General features: G+C 48.5%; 1 protein-coding gene across 8 annotated transcripts in view; it reads right to left on the reverse strand.

Annotated features, from left to right (window-relative positions):
- Positions 1-17,396, reverse strand: part of SCYL3 (SCY1 like pseudokinase 3) — a 42,706-nt gene that overhangs the window by 12,628 nt on the left and 12,682 nt on the right. For 7 of the 8 annotated variants that reach the window (XM_030303502.1, XM_030303500.1, XM_030303501.1 and 4 more), the window contains 8 exons: positions 16,794-16,979; positions 14,671-14,784; positions 12,679-12,735; positions 11,394-11,496; positions 10,050-10,161; positions 7,657-7,734; positions 5,724-5,863; positions 3,585-3,769 (listed from right to left, as the gene is read on the reverse strand). In XM_030303502.1, the coding sequence (XP_030159362.1) occupies positions 3,585-3,769; positions 5,724-5,863; positions 7,657-7,734; positions 10,050-10,161; positions 11,394-11,496; positions 12,679-12,735; positions 14,671-14,784; positions 16,794-16,979 (975 nt within the window). Of the gene's footprint in view, positions 1-3,584; positions 3,770-5,723; positions 5,864-7,656; positions 7,735-10,049; positions 10,162-11,393; positions 11,497-12,678; positions 12,736-14,670; positions 14,785-16,534; positions 16,660-16,793; positions 16,980-17,396 lie in introns of those variants that run through there. The other variant, XM_030303503.2, reaches the window with a different exon arrangement.

Genomic DNA, 17,396 nt, shown 5'->3' on the forward strand with positions numbered 1-17,396 from the left:
AGTTAACACCTACTCTCTTGAAGCTGTTCCAAAAAAATAGAAATGGAAGGAAAACTTCCAAACTTTTTCTATGGAGCCAGCATTACCTTGATTCCAAAACCAGACAAAGACCCCACTAAAAAGGAGAACTACAGACCAATTTCCCTGATGAACATAGATGCAAAAATCCTCAACAAGGTATGAGCCAACCAGATGCAACAATACATTAAAAAATTATTTACCACGACCAATTGGGATTTATACCTGGGATGCAGGGCTGGTTCAATATTTGCAAAACAATCAATGTGATACATCACATCAATAAAAGAAAGGACAATAACCACATGATCCTCTCAATAGATGCAGGGAAAGCATTCAACAAAATATAGCATCCTTTCTTGATAAAAACCCTCAAGAAAGTAGGGACAGAAGGATCATACCTCAAGATCATAAATGCCATATATGAAAAACCCAACGCTAATATCATCCTCAATGGGAAGAGAAACTGAGAACTTTTCCCTTAAGGTTAGGAACAAGACAGGGATGTCCACTCTCACTACTGTTATTCAACATAGTACTGGAAGTCTTAGCCTCAGCAATCAGAGAACACAAAGGAATAAAAGGCATCCAAATTGGCCAGAAGGAAGTCAAACTTTAACTCTTCGCAGGTGACATGATACTCTATATGGAAAACCCTTAAGATTCCACCCAAAAACTGCTAGAACTGATCCATATTCAGCAAAGTTGCAGGATATACAATCAATGCACAGAAATCGGTTGTATTCCTATACACCAAGAATGAAGCAACAGAAAGAGAAATCAAGGAATTGATCCCATTTACAGTTGCACCAAAACCCTTAAGATACCTAGGAATAAATCTAACTGAAGAGGTGAAAAATCTACATACTGAAAACTATAGAAAGCTTATGAAAGAAATTGAAGAAGACACAAAAAAATGGAAAAAGATTCCATGCTCCTGGATAGGAAGAACAAATATCGTTAAAGTGTCAATACTACCCAAAGCAATCTACATATTCAATGCAATACCTCTCAAAATAACACCAGCATTCTTCACAGAGCTAGAACAAACAATGCTAAAATTTGTATGGAACCAGAAAAAACCCGAATAGCCAAAGAAATCTTGAAAAAGAAAACTGAAGCTGGAGGCATCACAAGCCCGGACTTCAAGCTGTATTACAAAGCTATAATCATCGAGACAGTATGATACTGGCACAAAGACACTCAACTCAATGGAACAGAATAGAGAACCCACAAGTGGACCATCAAATGTGTGGCCAACTAATATTGGACAAAGCAGGAAAGAATATCCAATGGAATAAAGACAGTCTCTTCAGCAAATGGTGCTGGGGAAACTGGACAGCGACATGCAGAAAAATGAATCTGGACCACTTTCTCACACCAGACACGAAAATAAACTCAAAATGGATAAAGAACCTAAACATAAGACAGAAAGCCATCAAAATCCTAGAGGAGAAACCTCTTTGACCTTGGCCACAGCAACTTCTTACTCAACACGTCTCCAGAGGCAAGGGAAACAAAAGCAAAAATGAACTACTGGGACCTCATCAAAATAAAAAGCTTCTGCACAGCGAAAGAAATAGTCAGCAAAACTGAAAGGCAACTGACAGAATGGGAGAAGACATATGCAAATGACATATCAGATAAAGGGTTAGTATCCAAAATCTATAAAGAACTTATCAAACTTAACACCCAAAAAACAATCCAGTGAAGAAATTGGCAAAAGAAATGAATAGGCGCTTCTCCAAAGAAGATATCCAGATGGCCAACTGACACATGAAAAAATGCTCAACTTCACTCATCATCAGGGAAATACAAATCAAAACCACCATGAGATACCCCCTCACACCTGTCAGAATGGCTAATATTAACAACTCAGGCAACAACAGATGTTGGCGAGGATGCGGACAAAGAGGATCTCTTTTGAACTGCTGGTGGGAAGGCAAACTGATGCAGCCACTCTGGAAAACAGTATGGAGGTTCCTCAAAAAATTAAAAATAGAGCTACCCTATGACCCAGCAATTGCACTACTAGGTATTTATCCAAGGGATACAGGTGTGCTATTTCGAAGGGACACAGGCACCCCCAGCAGCACTATCGACAATAGCCAAAGTATGGAAAGCGCCCAAATGTCCATCGATGGATGAATGGATAAAGAAGATGTGGTATATACATACACTGGAGTATTACTTGGCAATCAAAAAGAATGAAATCTTGCCATTTGCAACTATGTGGATGAAACTAGAGAGTATTATGCTAAGTGAAATAGTCAGAAAAAGACAAATATCATATGATTTCATTCATATAAGGGATTTAAGATAAAAAACAGATGAACATACAGGAAGGGAAGCAAAACTAATATAAAAACAGGCAGGGGGACAAAACAGAAGAGACTCATAAATATGGAGAACGAACTCATAAATATGGTTGCTGCAGGGGTTGTGGGAGGGGGGATGGGCTAAATGGATAAGGGGTAAGGGGCATTAAGGAATCTACTCCTGAAATCACTGTTGCACTATATGCTAACTTGGCTATAAATTAAAAAAATAAAGAAATAAAAAACTCCTACTGAGTCGAATATTATCTCCTAAAAGCTCGCAGCGACCCAGAATATGACCTTAAAGTGAGGTCACCCTGGGTTAGAGTGGGCCCTAAGTCCCATGAAGCGGACAGGCCTGAGTTACGAGCCAAGACACAGCAGGGACCGGCGGGAGTCAAGCTGACACGTGGAGTTCAGACCGGCCTCCAGACCCGGGAGAGAACTTCTACTGCTTTAAGCCATGCAGTTTGGGGTCATTTGTTAGGTGAGCCATGGCAAACCGACATAAACCGGAGCCCCAGAGTGGGTGACTCATTACCTGGTTCCCCAGAGGCTGATAGACAGTCTGAAAACCACTGGTAGGAATAATCTCATCTTCCTCTCGGTTATAATTTAATTTGTTTATGGTATTTAATTATACCATAATTAAATATGGTATATGGTATTTATACCATATTGTATATGGTATTTAATTATACTTAATTATAAGTATACACGGATACTTTCTGTCACAAAACATCCACAAAGGGTTCTTGGTCCTTTCCCCAAGGAATCACACCTGGGCGGCTCAGCCGGTTAAGCGTCTGTCTCTTGACCTCAGCTCAGGTCCCGATCTCACAGTTTGTGAGTTCGAGCTCCACATCGGGCTCTGCGCTGGTAGTGCAGAGCCTGCTTGGGATTGTCTCTCCCTCTCTCTCTGCCCCTCCCCTGCTTGTGCTCCCTCTCTCTCTCTCTCTCTCAAAATAAATAAATAAACTTAAAAAAACAAACAAAAAAAAGAATTAGCAAACAGAACTATGGTTTTTCCCAGCTTAAGACCAAACACCTTAGTTTAATCGATCTGCCTATGTGAATGGGATGGGAACGCAGTCTGAATTTCAGCCCTGGGTATCCGAGGAGCTTTTCAACCCGACGGGGGCCTCCCGACCCCCTAACCTATCACCTCAGCGCTGCGAACCCGCCCCCTCCTTTCAGCCCCCAAACTAGCAGCGGCCGTCCAGCCTGCGCCCGCCGGCCGTCTCTGACCTGTGGCAGGATGACTTTCTTCAGCTGCTCCGGAGTGAAGTGCTCCACGTAGGCCTCCAGGTGAGACAGCAGCACCATCCGCACGTGCTCCTCGTGCACCTCAAACAGCTGCAGCAGCACAGGGATCACCCGCGACCGGAACAGGGCCGGCGACAGCAGGCAAGGCACTTCTCCCCGCGCGCTGTCTACCCCGCGATCAGAGGCGGTTCCGCGTGAAGAAGCAAATGGTCATTTCAGCGAAAGGAGCATGAAGGATAATTTAGAAACTGAGCCCAGAGCTTCCCACACATTCTAGGCCCCAAAGCAAAGGACACCTTTCTGGTTGACTCAGATTACTCAAGGGTCAACGACCTTAAACACGCTCTGCCTTGTGAAATACTGTGCCACGCTGAACCTGCAACAGAGAAAGCTTGCGTATTTTAAGGGACTCCTGAATCAGTAACTCTTTATACATCTGTGTTTAACCAGTGAGGAATTTCATATACTAGGGTAGATCAAGGACCGTGGCCGCAATTTCATCTGCAGAACCAGGAGGTGTTAAATGTCACAATGGGATTTGATGCCGGGCGGTCCTCTCTTCCTGCCAGTTATGGTAGCGGTGATCAGAGATCGCCGTCACAATCACGTGGGGGCCTTTACAAATAAATAAATACATATATAGTCCTGCCCCGGCTGTCCCACCATCAGTGGATCGGCCATACAGGCACTTTTTTTTTTTTTTTCAACGTTTATTTATTTTTGGGACAGAGAGAGACAGAGCATGAACGGGGGAGGGGCAGAGAGAGAGGGAGACACAGAATCGGAAACAGGCTCCAGGCTCTGAGCCATCAGCCCAGAGCCTGACGCGGGACTCGAACTCACGGACCGTGAGATCGTGACCTGGCTGAAGTCGGACGCTTAACCGACTGCGCCACCCAGGCGCCCCTACAGGCACATTTTTAAAAAGGTCCCCAGGTGATTCAGAAGCACACCGCCATCTAAGATCTACTGAGTAAAGGGATGGCACCTGGGAAGAAAAACTCCAGGACCTGAGACGGATGTAATGTGTGTCAGCTACAGTTGAACTGAAAACAGACACAGAAACAAAAACCCTCAGGGAATAACAAAGGCTGTAACAAAATTCTATGCTGTAAAACAGTTACCTATGCTGCTGCTTTGTTGGGTGGAGATCTTTTAAGAAAATAAATTCTGAAAATAAATTCTCTAACCTGGTACGTTCCCATCTACAGTGCTTATGAAGTTATAGAGTATCAGAATAATAACCTTAATTGCACATTCAGAAAAAAACTGAAGCTCCAGGTAGGAAAGTCATCTCCCGCCTTTCAGTCTTTCCACTGAAAATATAAAATAAGTGAGTTGCTCTTGGGAAGCCAGAAGGCACAGGCCTAGGTGCGCCTGGGTGGCTCAGTCAGTTGAGTGTCCAGCTCTTGATTTCAGCTCAGCTCATGATCCCAGGGTCATGGATTGAGCCCTGTGTCGGGCTCTGCGCTGAGCGCGAAGCCTGCTTAAGGTTTTCTTCCCTCTGCCCGTCCCCCGTTTACACTCTCTCTCTAAAAAAAAAAAAAAAAAACATTAAAGGGGCGCCTGGGTGGCTCAGTCAGTTAAGCTTCTGACTTCAGCTCAGGTCATGATTTCACGGTTCATGAGTTTGAGCCCCACACTGGGCTCTCTGCTGTCAGCACAGAGCCCGCCTCAGATCTTCTGTTCCCCTCTCTCTCTGCTCTGCCCCACTCACATGCGCGCTCTCAAAAATAAACGTTAAAAAAATACATTAAAAAAAAAAGGCACAGGCCTAACTGCAAATGCAAAAGCCCTGTGAGGACGTACGCCTTATCTTAAAACTTCATGTGCGTTGCATACTTGAATCTTACGTGTTTATGTGTGCGTGTGTGTATGTGTATATGTATGGTTTTTCCAATATACCACCTTCTACAATAAATCTGACTCTCCAAGAAGATGCTCCTTATTTACCCCGTGGGCTCTGGTACGCAGGTTTGAGTCAAGATAATCACCTCAGGGACCAATGACTCTTTTGGAGCCATACTCTAACTACACCATGCAGTAATCTCAGTCTGCTCAAATAAGGACTAATAATGCCCGAACTCCTTAATTACCAATAATCCTTTGAAAAAAATTCACCTTTTTTGGGGCCAAGCAGATGAGGCAGAAAACTCTTAACGGCTACTGGCTCTGCAAACACCAACTGATTAAGCAGAAGAGGCACCAACCTCGAGGCGATCAACTCCTCGGACAAGCAGCTGACTCTGTCCAGCAGGAATCTGAGGGGAAAGAAGAAAAGCCTGGGCAGCCGGTGGCGCCACTGTAGCCACTTCCTCGTCCAGTGTAGACACACGCAGCCCTCCCCTACTTCAGTCAGAGGGAGGCACGGGGAAACGTGGCCAGAGGAGGTGAACGGTCGATGCAGGGTATCTAAGAAAAACGCAGGGGGTGCGAGACAAGGCCGCCAGCACGCACACAAGGTCCCATCCACGCTACGAAGGATGCAGGATGTTAGATTATCTGAAGTTTCCATAGGAAACAAAATTCAGGCTTTTCTTACTAACTCCCCAAGGTCACACCCGTCAAAGCCCTCTGTCAAGAACACACAGGTAATGGCGGGGGGGGGGGGGGGACAGTATCACGGCCGCTGCACAACCACCCTGTGCAGACGGTCCTGCTCCTGCTGCGCGGAGAGGCCGTCAACAGGGCTCCCCTGGGCTCGTTCGGTTCCCGCCACCTCTTCCGATGGCCACCCCCACGCAGCTGTTGCCCCGGCATCCCGGCCCCTTCCAGGACCCCCAGTGGGGCTGCCCTCCTCCGCGAGCCCGGTGCCCCGGCCCACGAACGTGCTCACGGCTCTTCTGCCCTTAAAAAAGTCCTTCCCGACTCCATCCCCTTCTTCGGCTACTCTCCGCTGGCCCTTCTCCAAACCTTCCCGCAGGTCTTCCCCAGTGTCCGGGCTCTCGCCTTCCTAGCGCATCTCCGTCCGCCCGCGCGGCCGGGATCCCCACGCCCTCAAACAGCTCCTCAGACGGGGCGCTCTCTGGGCGCCTGACAGCGTCCCCTGCCCTTCCTGAGCTTTACTCTGCCGAGGACGCCAGCCTTCCCTTCCCGGCCTCCCCCGCACCTCCTTCGGCCATCGCCCCTCTGTCTCATTCCTCGACCACCGTCTTAGAAAGCTGGGTGGGGGCCCCAGGGTCAGTTTGGGCGTGCCGTGCCCCCCATGCTACCGCTTTCTCCGGGAAACCGTCACCAACGGCAGGCCAGTGAACCCCAATACTCCTCTCCGGCTCATCGGCTGCGCGCGTCTCGCCCGGGCTTCAGAGCCACCTGGTCAAAGGCCCACGCGCATCTCCGTCTAGAGTCCCACGGCCCCTTCACGCCGACGCCCTGAACACCCAGCTCCTCACATTCCCTGCGCGCGAGGGCCTCTCCTCGGGTATCCTCCGGCGCTCTTGGTGACGATCGCCACGGCCTTGCCAGCGTTAGAAGCGGGGCTCATCTGTGTCGTCCTCCTCGTACCATCGCTGCCTCACCTCAGGCCTCCCATCGAGGCCCACCACAGGCCACCGGCCGACCCAAGTCCCGTAAGAAATCACTCTGCGCCCTCCAAGGGCAACAGAGGGAGCCGCCTCTGGGGAGATCCGACCGTTTCACAGCCCGCGTGCTCCGCTCACAGACAGCGGCAATGCTCCTCACGGCCGCATCCGAGGGTGCCCACCTCTCACCCACTGCGGTGTGGGAACATGCAGACTCACCCGCCTGCCTGCTGTTCCGTACACGAGGCACAACGCCTCCGTGCGTTACTTCGCGTTGCCCTCTGCCTGCCATACCTCTTCTCTAACCACCTCCTCCCTCGACCTCTGGGCCGTCGGGACGTCCCCCACGAGCTCGGTCACCGCTTAAGCACTAACTAGCCATCCCAGGGCCCAGCAGAAAGCCTGACACGCAGGCAACGTTCGAAAAACTTTGTCCAAGAAAGCAAACGTCGGACTCATCTCTCCGGAGATGAGTCATTACGCGGACTTAACCCAAGGTACTGAATTTTAAGCCCTTAACTTTCTGGACTTACTTGAAGAATTCAGTTTTTTCCTCTTCACTCTTCAATGTTAAACTTTTCAAGAAATTCACAACTTCTAGAAAATCATTCCTAAATGCCAAAGAGAAAAAAAAAACATGCAGGATGGCAAATTAGAGAAGGTGTGTTCAATACTGAAGCCATAACCACAGACCGGGCTGTAAAAATACTCAAGGAAACATTCTCCTCTGCCAGTTCGAAGACTCCATTATATAGGGGCGCCCGGGTGGCTCAGTTGGTTAAGCATCGGATTCTTGATTTCTGCTCGGGGTCACGATCTTGTGGTTTGTGAGTTCGAGCCCTACGTCAGGCTCAGCGCTGGCAGCACAGCCTGCCTGGGATTCTCTCCCTCCCTCTCCTTCTCTGTGCCCCTCCCCGCCGCGCGCACGCTGTCTCTCTCCAAAAAAATAAATGAACGTTTAAAAAAAAAAAAACTCTTAAAAAAAAGAAGACTCTATTATAACTGAGTCGCTCAAGAGACAAATACTGCGAACGAGCCCGTGGAGCATCTGGCGTCTTAAGAACAGCAAAGAGATGTGCGAAGAGGATTCAGGCTCCGGCACACACGGTGGGCACACCGACGCCCGCCACCTCGGCGGTGTTTTTGCAACCACAGTCACGGGAACCTGCGCTGCCACAGGATGTGGTGAGCGGAGCTGTCCTGGCAGAAATGGAAGCGATGCAGTGAAGCACTGCAAAACAGCCACTGAACCTCAAGTCCGCTCCGGTGAGAGCCGTCAAAGGGGCCGGGGAGACCGGCATGTCCGTGCCAGTCACGGGAGGCTCCCCATTTCTCCTGCCGGAAGCCGTGCAGTCATCTCCTCAGCCGGGGGGGGGGGGGGCTGTGGGCCCCCCGGGGGGAGGGCGGCTTGCATCGAGTCCGGCGGGAGGAGGCTGCCAGGCCGGGGCCCGACGCTTCAGCACACGGCCCCACCGCATGGCCAGCCACCTGGGGCTCCCCATTTACGCCTGCACCCCTTTCCCTCTGGCTTTAGTAGCAGAAGAAAAGCACAAATGTCACAACCGAAGCCTAATCGAGTTCGCGCAGCTGCCTCGGCAAGAGATGCCGGTCCGGGTCCTCCCGCTGGCTTCTCCTCACGGGCAACCGTCAGATTTCAGGAAGGGGGAGCTGGTGTGCGTTCTGGCTTTCTCTCCCGTCTCTGTTTAAAACACAATTCTTGGGGGGCACCTGGAGGGCTCAGTTGGTCAAGCGTCTGACTTCGGCTCTGGTCACGATCTCATGGTTCGTGGGTTTGAGCCCTGCGTCAGGGCTCTGTGCCGTGTGCGCGGAGCCCGCTTCGGATCCTCTGTCCCCCTCTCGCTGCCCCTCTCCCACTCGCGTGCTCTTTCTCTCTCAAAAATAAACAAACGTTTAAAAAAAAAATACAAAAATACAATTCTTACTAAACAACTCTTTTATCAAACAGTGGAGAGAATCTATTTGCTATGAAGGATTCTTTGTAGAGACCTTGTATCAAGGTAAGTAAGATATTGCTATGAATCCTCCAAAAGGACACAGAAACACCTTGGTTAAAAGACTCCTGTGACGGGAAAGGTTTTGAACAGTTTCTTTGAAACCAGAGTGGCCAATAAAATCCTAGTAATTATAGTGAAACTACCTGTGCCCCATTTAATAACATGGACCCTAGTCCTATGGGAGAGGTAATTCACCCCCTCGGAGGAGAGCACCGGCTTTCCCTCCGCTCCGGTTTGTCTCGGGCTCTCCAACCGCTGACACGTAAGGATCCTTAGTTTCAAAAGGACAGAACATCAGTTTTGCTACTAAAAGTCATGAATGTGAAATTAACCAGTGCGGAATTTCTGCGGTCACGGAAATGAAGAAAAGGAGGACACGTAATTGAAACTAACCTTGAAGAGAGATCCAAAACCATCTCTGAATCCAGCGGCAGTATCAACCTTATATTGTGCCCCTCCCTCTAAATCGACTTCGGTGCGTTTCCATCACTCATTACCAAACAAAGACGACAACCTTCTGCCTGAAGACAAACGAGCTCCTTCCCCCTCCCCCAACAAGAAAACTTTTCAACAACAACAAACTCCTAGAACACAATGGCAGCAGAAAGGAGCGGCCGTGTTTATGAAGTTTCTCGATTACCTGACCAGTGCCATCCACTAGATGCAGCGTGGCTTCTAAGGGCTCTGGCTGTAACTTCCAGACCCAGGCCTTCACCACAGTTAAAGATTTCTAGAACTTCCTGTGGTAGGAACCCGAGAGGCAATCCACTCTCGCCCCCTATCCTCCCATGCGGATGTGACTTGACCTCTCCTATGCCAACAGAAGGGACTGTGTGACCCGGGGGCCCCGAAACCCCACCACGGGACGCGGCACCTGCGAGCGGCCGGGGAAGCCCGCCGGGTGCCCTCACCTGAAGAAGTCATGGGACAGTAAGGTGCGGAGCGGCGGCCGACATGTGGGGATGGGATTCAGCAGGGTTGAGTGCAAGGTCTGTTGGAAGCTGGAGAGAACGTCCGCTGAAACTGAAATCCAGAGGTACAGTTAGTTTCCAAGCCTTCTCCCTCCTTTCAGGACCTCTATAGCTGGAGACTGACGGGAGCAAAAACCAACCTGTAAAAAGCCCAAACAAACAAAGCCCTGGCTGTTGCTAAACAGCTTCCGGCTCACCTGAAGCCACACTCCTTGGCAGGTGTAGAAAATTCATCTGCCAACACATCCAGCCCCACCCCCACGGGCCTCACCTCTGTGTCCTTATCTCCCAGCGGCAGGTGTAACTCAGCTCGGGCCTAGAGGAAGTTTAGGAAGTGGCTGGTCTGAGGGCCTTATGGACCAGGGTTCCTCACCCACAGAACAAGAAAAGTTATCTGAATGACTGTGTTTTCTCGTCTCTCCAGGATGGTGCATAATTACCACCATTCTAGACACAGAGGAGTAGTGAGTTCATTCCCCACAGGGCATGCCTTAGGGCCTTAATGGGGTTTAATTCTCAAGTATTCAGGCTGAGACAATTTAGAGCGAGCAGCCGAAGGGTGCTTGTAACTTCAGCATGCTGCAGAAGCCTGGTAAAAGAAGTTGCGTTAGAAGTGCCCAAAGCTTCGGCAAAGTGCGAGCCAGGCTGGGAAGGGGCCTAACGAGGCATGTACTCCATCCCCCCAGGCCCGTTAACGGGCGGACAACCTAAGGCCTGGGGTGGCTGGACCAGAATGAAGCAGGCCACCAGGCGCGCCATCAAAGAGCTCGAAAGAGAGAAGAAAACGATGTGTTCAGGAGCCTGGGCTCTTCGGGGCAACAAAAGAAAAGGTAATGAGTAAATTACATCAAGAAGAAAAAACTCAAAAGGACTTGGAAAGAATAAAGATAAGGAAACGTCCAGCTTGATTCAGATTAAATAAAAAGTGCCGAATCCTCCTCTCTTCTTCAGATCGTTACATATAAATCGATAACAGCACTCATTTACTTGGCTGACTCAATAAGGAACAGAGTCTTTAGACCACAAGTACCAATACCGATTGATAAGATTATAACACGTGATATAAACAGAGTCAAAAGTGGTTCCTACTTAAAATTCTTTAAAACTCTGCAAAGAAATCAAAGCTTCTTTCCTCAGCGCTGTTAAGATCTGCCATACACAAGTTATCTGGTAAGTAACAGGTTCCTTACTATGGTCAAAGACTGTGGTCCTCTGAATCCACCCAGAACAGGCTGTGAACGACCTTCCTGCTTATTCTGTGGATGTAATAGTGCAACAACTCACCCTGTCCACTTAAGACTGTGAGCAAACTTTCCACCAATGTCCCAAATGAATAGGCATCCCGGGCATGTCCATGTGACTCTGGCAGAGTTGTGAATTCTGGAGACTAAAAGCAGTAAAGATCATTAAACCTAGAGAATCTGCCTTAGAAACCCGATCTACATTTTCTCTGAAGCACTCTCTCCCATTTTGGCATTCATTATACTCAAAGCCAACTATAGAGTACCACACACTGGCTTACAGGCTCTTAAAACCATGAGGGAATGCAATTTATCAAAGATTTTAAAATATCAAACAAAGGCCAAAAGAGAAAAAGGGCCTAAATATGATATATGTCTGTGGCTTTCAAAAATATTTTTGACGGCAACCCACATTTTTAAAAATTTTATTATTATTATTATTGTTAGTGGTGGTAGTACACACACACACACACACACACACACATAAATACACATAATGGAAACAAAACTTTTATAAAACAATACTCAGACTTACTGATATTTTCTATTTTATTCCCCCCCCCCTCCCCCCCCCCCCCCAATAACTGTCAGGACCTCTAACTTGATTTAAAACCCACAAGTCAGTCTGAAAAACACTAGTACATACACATAGTACTGATTTGGAACAACCTGATTTATTTCAAGTCTTAGGTCTATATTCAAGGTTATAGTTGGGTTGGTATTTCCTGTATGTCTCTGGGGATCGTGGTCTGTTTTACGGTAATTGTAAGAAAAAATTTAGAGGGAGCGACGGCCTTCGCGTGTCCTGGTAAATATAATCTTTCTTCACCGGCAGCTGGTGGTGAAGATAAGAAACAAAAACAGAATAGAAAGGTTCATCAACCTAGGGGAGAGATCTGTAGATGGACCTTTGTCAGACAAGATCATTAACGTCAATAATCACGCTTGCGTGCACGTTGGAGCCCTACCTCACGACCGGCGGGCAGACGAGTGGCTTGGGTGCAGCTCAGGGACGGCTAGGGCTGCTGCTTCCCCAGCACTTAGGGCTTCCAACAGAACACCAAGACCGTGAAATGGGGATGAAGCACCAACCCTGTTCACACTGAGGTACTTAATGGTAACACAGGGGTCTGTACGACCCAAAAATGTACGCAGACTGTCCAGAAAAAGGCTCCCTGCTGTGGTGATAAGATTAATCTCAGACGCCGTCACGGCCAAAGGAATTATGAGGCATCTACAACTTAGCCAAGAAAGAGGGGGGCAGACGAAAGGTTCTTTTAAGTTTCATACAAAGAAGCCTTCGTTACAGCTGAAGCATATCATCTTACCATCTCTTCAGGAGGGATAGATGCTGGGTCTCTTACTGACTGAATACTCCTCAGAAACTAGACAGAGAAATAAATTAGGGAAAATAATTCATACACAGGTTTGGTGAACCAATGTCTTACACCAAGTTACAGAAGCAACCAGCAATGCAAAAAGCAGCAATGAAGCCTTCTAACTGACGCACATGTTAAATACACAAACTTAAAATCTTGCTACTTAAAAAATGTGAATACAGTACCTGGCACAGCACGAGGCTCAGCAGAAAACACCTGTAAGTGCCCTTTCCTCTCCCCTGCAGCTGGTTTAGGATGCCCTCTGCTGGTCAGAGGCACCTCTGCACCTACTTTCCTTACACTGATAATTAGGAACACTTCTTTCACATCCTGCAGAGTTATTAACGAGTGAAAGCCTTTTCTAGCATAGAACAAATCTATCAATAATCTTCCTGCTGAATTAGGTCAATCTTAAGGCCCGCTGCCACATGAGATATAAAAGTTGAGGACCTTGTCAACTACAGAGATAACATCCACAGAACAAGTACATTCATTCACCGATTCAAAGATTAGTTTTCAAGTGCTTCTATGTCCCACACACCACTTAGGGCACTAGGAGCACAAAAGGAATACGATACAGTCCCTGCCGCCGGCCAGGTGCTCACAACCTAGAATGTAAACTGAGAACCGCAGTAACAGGTGCTGAGTGCCATATGGAAGCACAGAAGGAGAGACTGATTTCGTTGGGCGGGGAGTACCCAGGGGAGGGCTTCACAAAGAGACTGAGCTAGAACACAGACTTCAGCTTCATCTCACATGCCACAGAGAGCCCGTGGGAAGAAAGCATCTCAGCGACAGAAAGGCACACACAGGAAGAAGCGGGTGAAAGGCACCGCCCACCCAAGAGCACAGCTGAGCTGCGTAGACCGGGGTGCGGGTGCGGCCCGAGAGGAGCTCAGTGACTGTAAGTGTAGGTCGAGCTGAAGGCAGGCTCAGGGAGAGCCTGTGAAGGGCCTTACACGTCATGGTAAAGAATTTGGAAGAGAAGTCAAGGAGTGAGTTACAAGCCATTGTACTGAGATGTAAGGTGAATTCTGAGAAGAAAGGGACCACCTGGGGCAGAAATCATCAGAGGAACACCTTTGCGGGGAGAAGGAGCGTCTGACCTCGGCGAGAGCCCATGAAGGTGCGCATTCAACATGGCCCCCTCGTGGAGGCCCCACGAGAGAACGGGGAACCGGACTGAGTCAGTATGCCAATGAGCCAGCACTTTAGTATGGCTACCGCGATGGGACTGGGTTTGTTGTTGTTGTTGTTATTGTTGTTTTTAGAAAGAGCACGTCTAGTGGCAATGTGCAAAACGATTAAAAACAAGAAATAGAACAGAAAGGTTCATCAACCTAGGAGGGCAACGTGTAGAACCTGGTCAGGCAAAACCATTAAGAGGTACCAGAAGCAGCAACAACACAGCCCACGAGGAGCTGAGATGTACGCGTCCTAACTCCGGCTGTTAGCGCACGATGGAGGACTTTGGACAACTTGGACGGCTGTTAATGAACATTTCCTGACTACCTAATGCGTGCCAGGCACTATTCCAGGTGGAGATGTAAAAATAAGCCAAAGAGACTCTCGCACCCTCAAGAAGCTCAAATACTGGGAAAGAAATCAGACACACAAAGGTAATTTCAATATTAAACATTAAGTGGTGTCATTAAGGACAGGGTATTATAGGAATAGAAGGGAAGAGCATTTAATTAAAAATCTGACCGAGCCATTTTACCCCTCGGTCTCGAGTTCCCGAGCTACCAATCGAGGAGACGAGAATAAAGGAAGCCTCTGAAAGAATAAACTCCTACAATTCTGTGAATCTGGCATCGACAAAAAAGTCCAGTGTCCAAAGCTAGGATCACCCGAACACCGAAGGAGGGTCCCGAGGTAAGAACCGCCCACTAAAATGCTATCCGATTCCGGGTGCCACAGAGGGCCTGTCCCCTGGCTTACCTCGGGTGTGGCCTGAGGAACTTTGCAGACGGTCTCCATCCCCCCCAGCTTCCAGTGGCCGTCCTCACTCACAAACACAGATGACAGGCAGACGTTGTTGTGTGTCAGGTGCCCCTGGAGAAAAAGAACATGAAGAGGCTGCCGCTACAATCTGTGAGGCAGAAGTTCTAAAGAACTAAAAACTGATCGCCGAAAGAAGCTAAGGCAAGTCCGCCCACCTGTGGCATAATAAACGAAGCACAACTTTAAGGAGTGACAAACCGAACAAGCCTGCGTATGCGTTACGAGGTCGGAGGGAAGGAAAAACGCGATGGACAGGCTTCTGTTCTCTCCCCTTCCCAGTGAGGCAGGTTAATGAAATAAAGGCATGACAGCAGGGCACAGATTCTGCACGTCCCCGCCTCCACGCCAGGCAGGAGGGATGGTACGCACACAGGTACACGTCGTCATGGCCCGGAGCGTGTGCCTCCCTTTAAAGGTGAAGTTTATCTTTGCTCCCCTAGGCTGCTGTACTAACTTTCTCCTCTAAATTCTTTCTCACCTACATTCTAGCACGAACCCAGAAATCTTCCCCTGAAATCTTGTCAGGAGGCCTTAAAAATTTCTGCCGGAAGAAGAGGAAAATGGAATAACGGTAAGGCCCATTAGAAATATCTCACAGAGCACAGATGTGACAGAATGTGGGACCAGAAAACATAGTACAGTCAAATAAGTAAGAAGGAAGAAGGCAATGAGAACAGAATTCAAGTACGTGTATGTTTTTTCCCCCAAACTGGAAATCATTTCAGTAGACAAGTGCGTTTTAAATATCCTACTTGCCAGAAAAGTGTGTACATATTTTGATATAAAACATTCCAAGATATATATATCCGTTTTAAAGGAAGGTTCAGAATAGTACGGATGGTATTTTTGCATTTGAGAAATAAAGGAGACTAGGCGTAGGGACATTTGCTTTATGCACACACGGAACATGTCCGGACGACCAGGCTCATCACCGTGGTCGCCCCTGGAGGAAGGTGGGGTCCTGGACTCACGGTGGGGGGCTTGCTCTTCCCTCTATGTGCTCCCACACTGTCCAGGCTTTTCACCACGTGCACGCACTTTTTCCAACAAAGAAAATATACCCCCACATGAAGCCCTAACAATTCTTTAATGTTTGTTTGTTTGTTTTGTTTTGTTTTTTGAGACAGAGACAGAGATGAGCAGGGGAGGGGCAGAGAGAGAGGGAGACACAGAATCCGAAACAGGCTCCAGGCTCTGAGCCATCAGCACAGAGCCCGACACGGGGCTCGAACTCACAGACTGTGAGATCATGACCTGAGCTGAAGTCAGACACTTAACCGACTGAGCCACCCAGGCGCCCCTGCAATTCTTTATATGCATCTTAGACAAGCTTTTAAGAGATGACAAATCCAAAGTGATATTTGGAACCTGTCCCCGATTAATAGGAAAAGTGAAAAAAACCCAAAAACATACACTGAGATGAGTCATATGCAAATGTTTCTAACCTGTGACTGGTCATTTTAATCTTGGAGGACGACCAAAGGCTTTCTTACTTCAGAATGCAAATTCCATTAAGAAACAGCTCCATAATACTGTCCAGAAACAGACCAGAAGTAAACAGAGGAACTACTCTTATCCCCGTGACAGTGAACCTGACTGCAGTGTTAACAGGCTGGCTCTCAGTGGCACCACCTACTCGAAAAGAAGGGAAAGTCTCTTCTGAAGAAATGGTCATTTCTTTCTTCAAAATCTAAAATGGAACAAAACTCCTGGAAATGCCCACAGCGGCATTAGCGTCAAGGCTTTCTCTCTGTCTTAAGAACAGTCATACAGCTGCAGCTATTTTTAGGGAAAGGCTTACCCCAAACTCGAGGGAGACCATCGTCAAGGGAGTCAAGTTCTAGGAAACACTGCGCAGGGTCAGAGGGCTGGCCGCCCATCCACAAACCATTGTCCGTGGCACCCCCGTGCCTTCCGACATGCGGGTTTCCGTCAGGAAGCTTCTGAGTCAGAACGGTGCCTTAGGATTTCGACACGTCCCATGACTGCCCCCCCCCCCCCCCCCCGCCCAACCCGGTCTATACCAGAGCCTGTGAGCACACTGCGTGCGGGCCGCTTACTCTGTCGTGAAGGAAGACGAGGGCCAGCAGTACGTCGTAGATGCCGGCACAGACCTCCGCAGAAGACAGCACTTCCAAAGCCACTTCCAGAGGCTGCACTCGCTCGGTGACCAGATGGATCCCATCCGCCTCCACGGTGCATGATAAAAATCTCAGCAGGCAAGGGTGACGAAGTGTCTTCAGATGCTTTAAACACACAAACAGAAGGGGTGGTGAAGTTAACGACTCAAGACCAGACTGACGGCAGTTTCACGTAAGGCGGGGTGAAAGTCAGAAAACGTATCCTCGCAGTCAAGGTCCTGTCCAGCTCCCCTGCCCCCAAGATTCCAAACAAGGTGAAGGAACATCTGTGACCTGTTCTGACTTTATCAACATTTAAGTCCTTCTACGGAGACCTGCAGCTCCCTTAGGGCAGTGTGAGCCCCCCAGAACCCAGGCCTCCCGAAGATCACTGCTATTGACTCTGAAGCAGGTGCCCAAAATAATGACCAGAGAACTCGACAAAGCACTCAGATTCTGGAGCAGAGTCAAAATGAGGAGAAGACACATCGTGGGGGTCCACGTCCTGGGTGAGGGATGGCACTTCTCGCAGCTGCGCACCGA

The sequence above is a fragment of the Lynx canadensis genome, chromosome F1 (assembly GCF_007474595.2).
Source record: "Lynx canadensis isolate LIC74 chromosome F1, mLynCan4.pri.v2, whole genome shotgun sequence".
NCBI lineage: Eukaryota > Metazoa > Chordata > Mammalia > Carnivora > Felidae > Lynx > Lynx canadensis.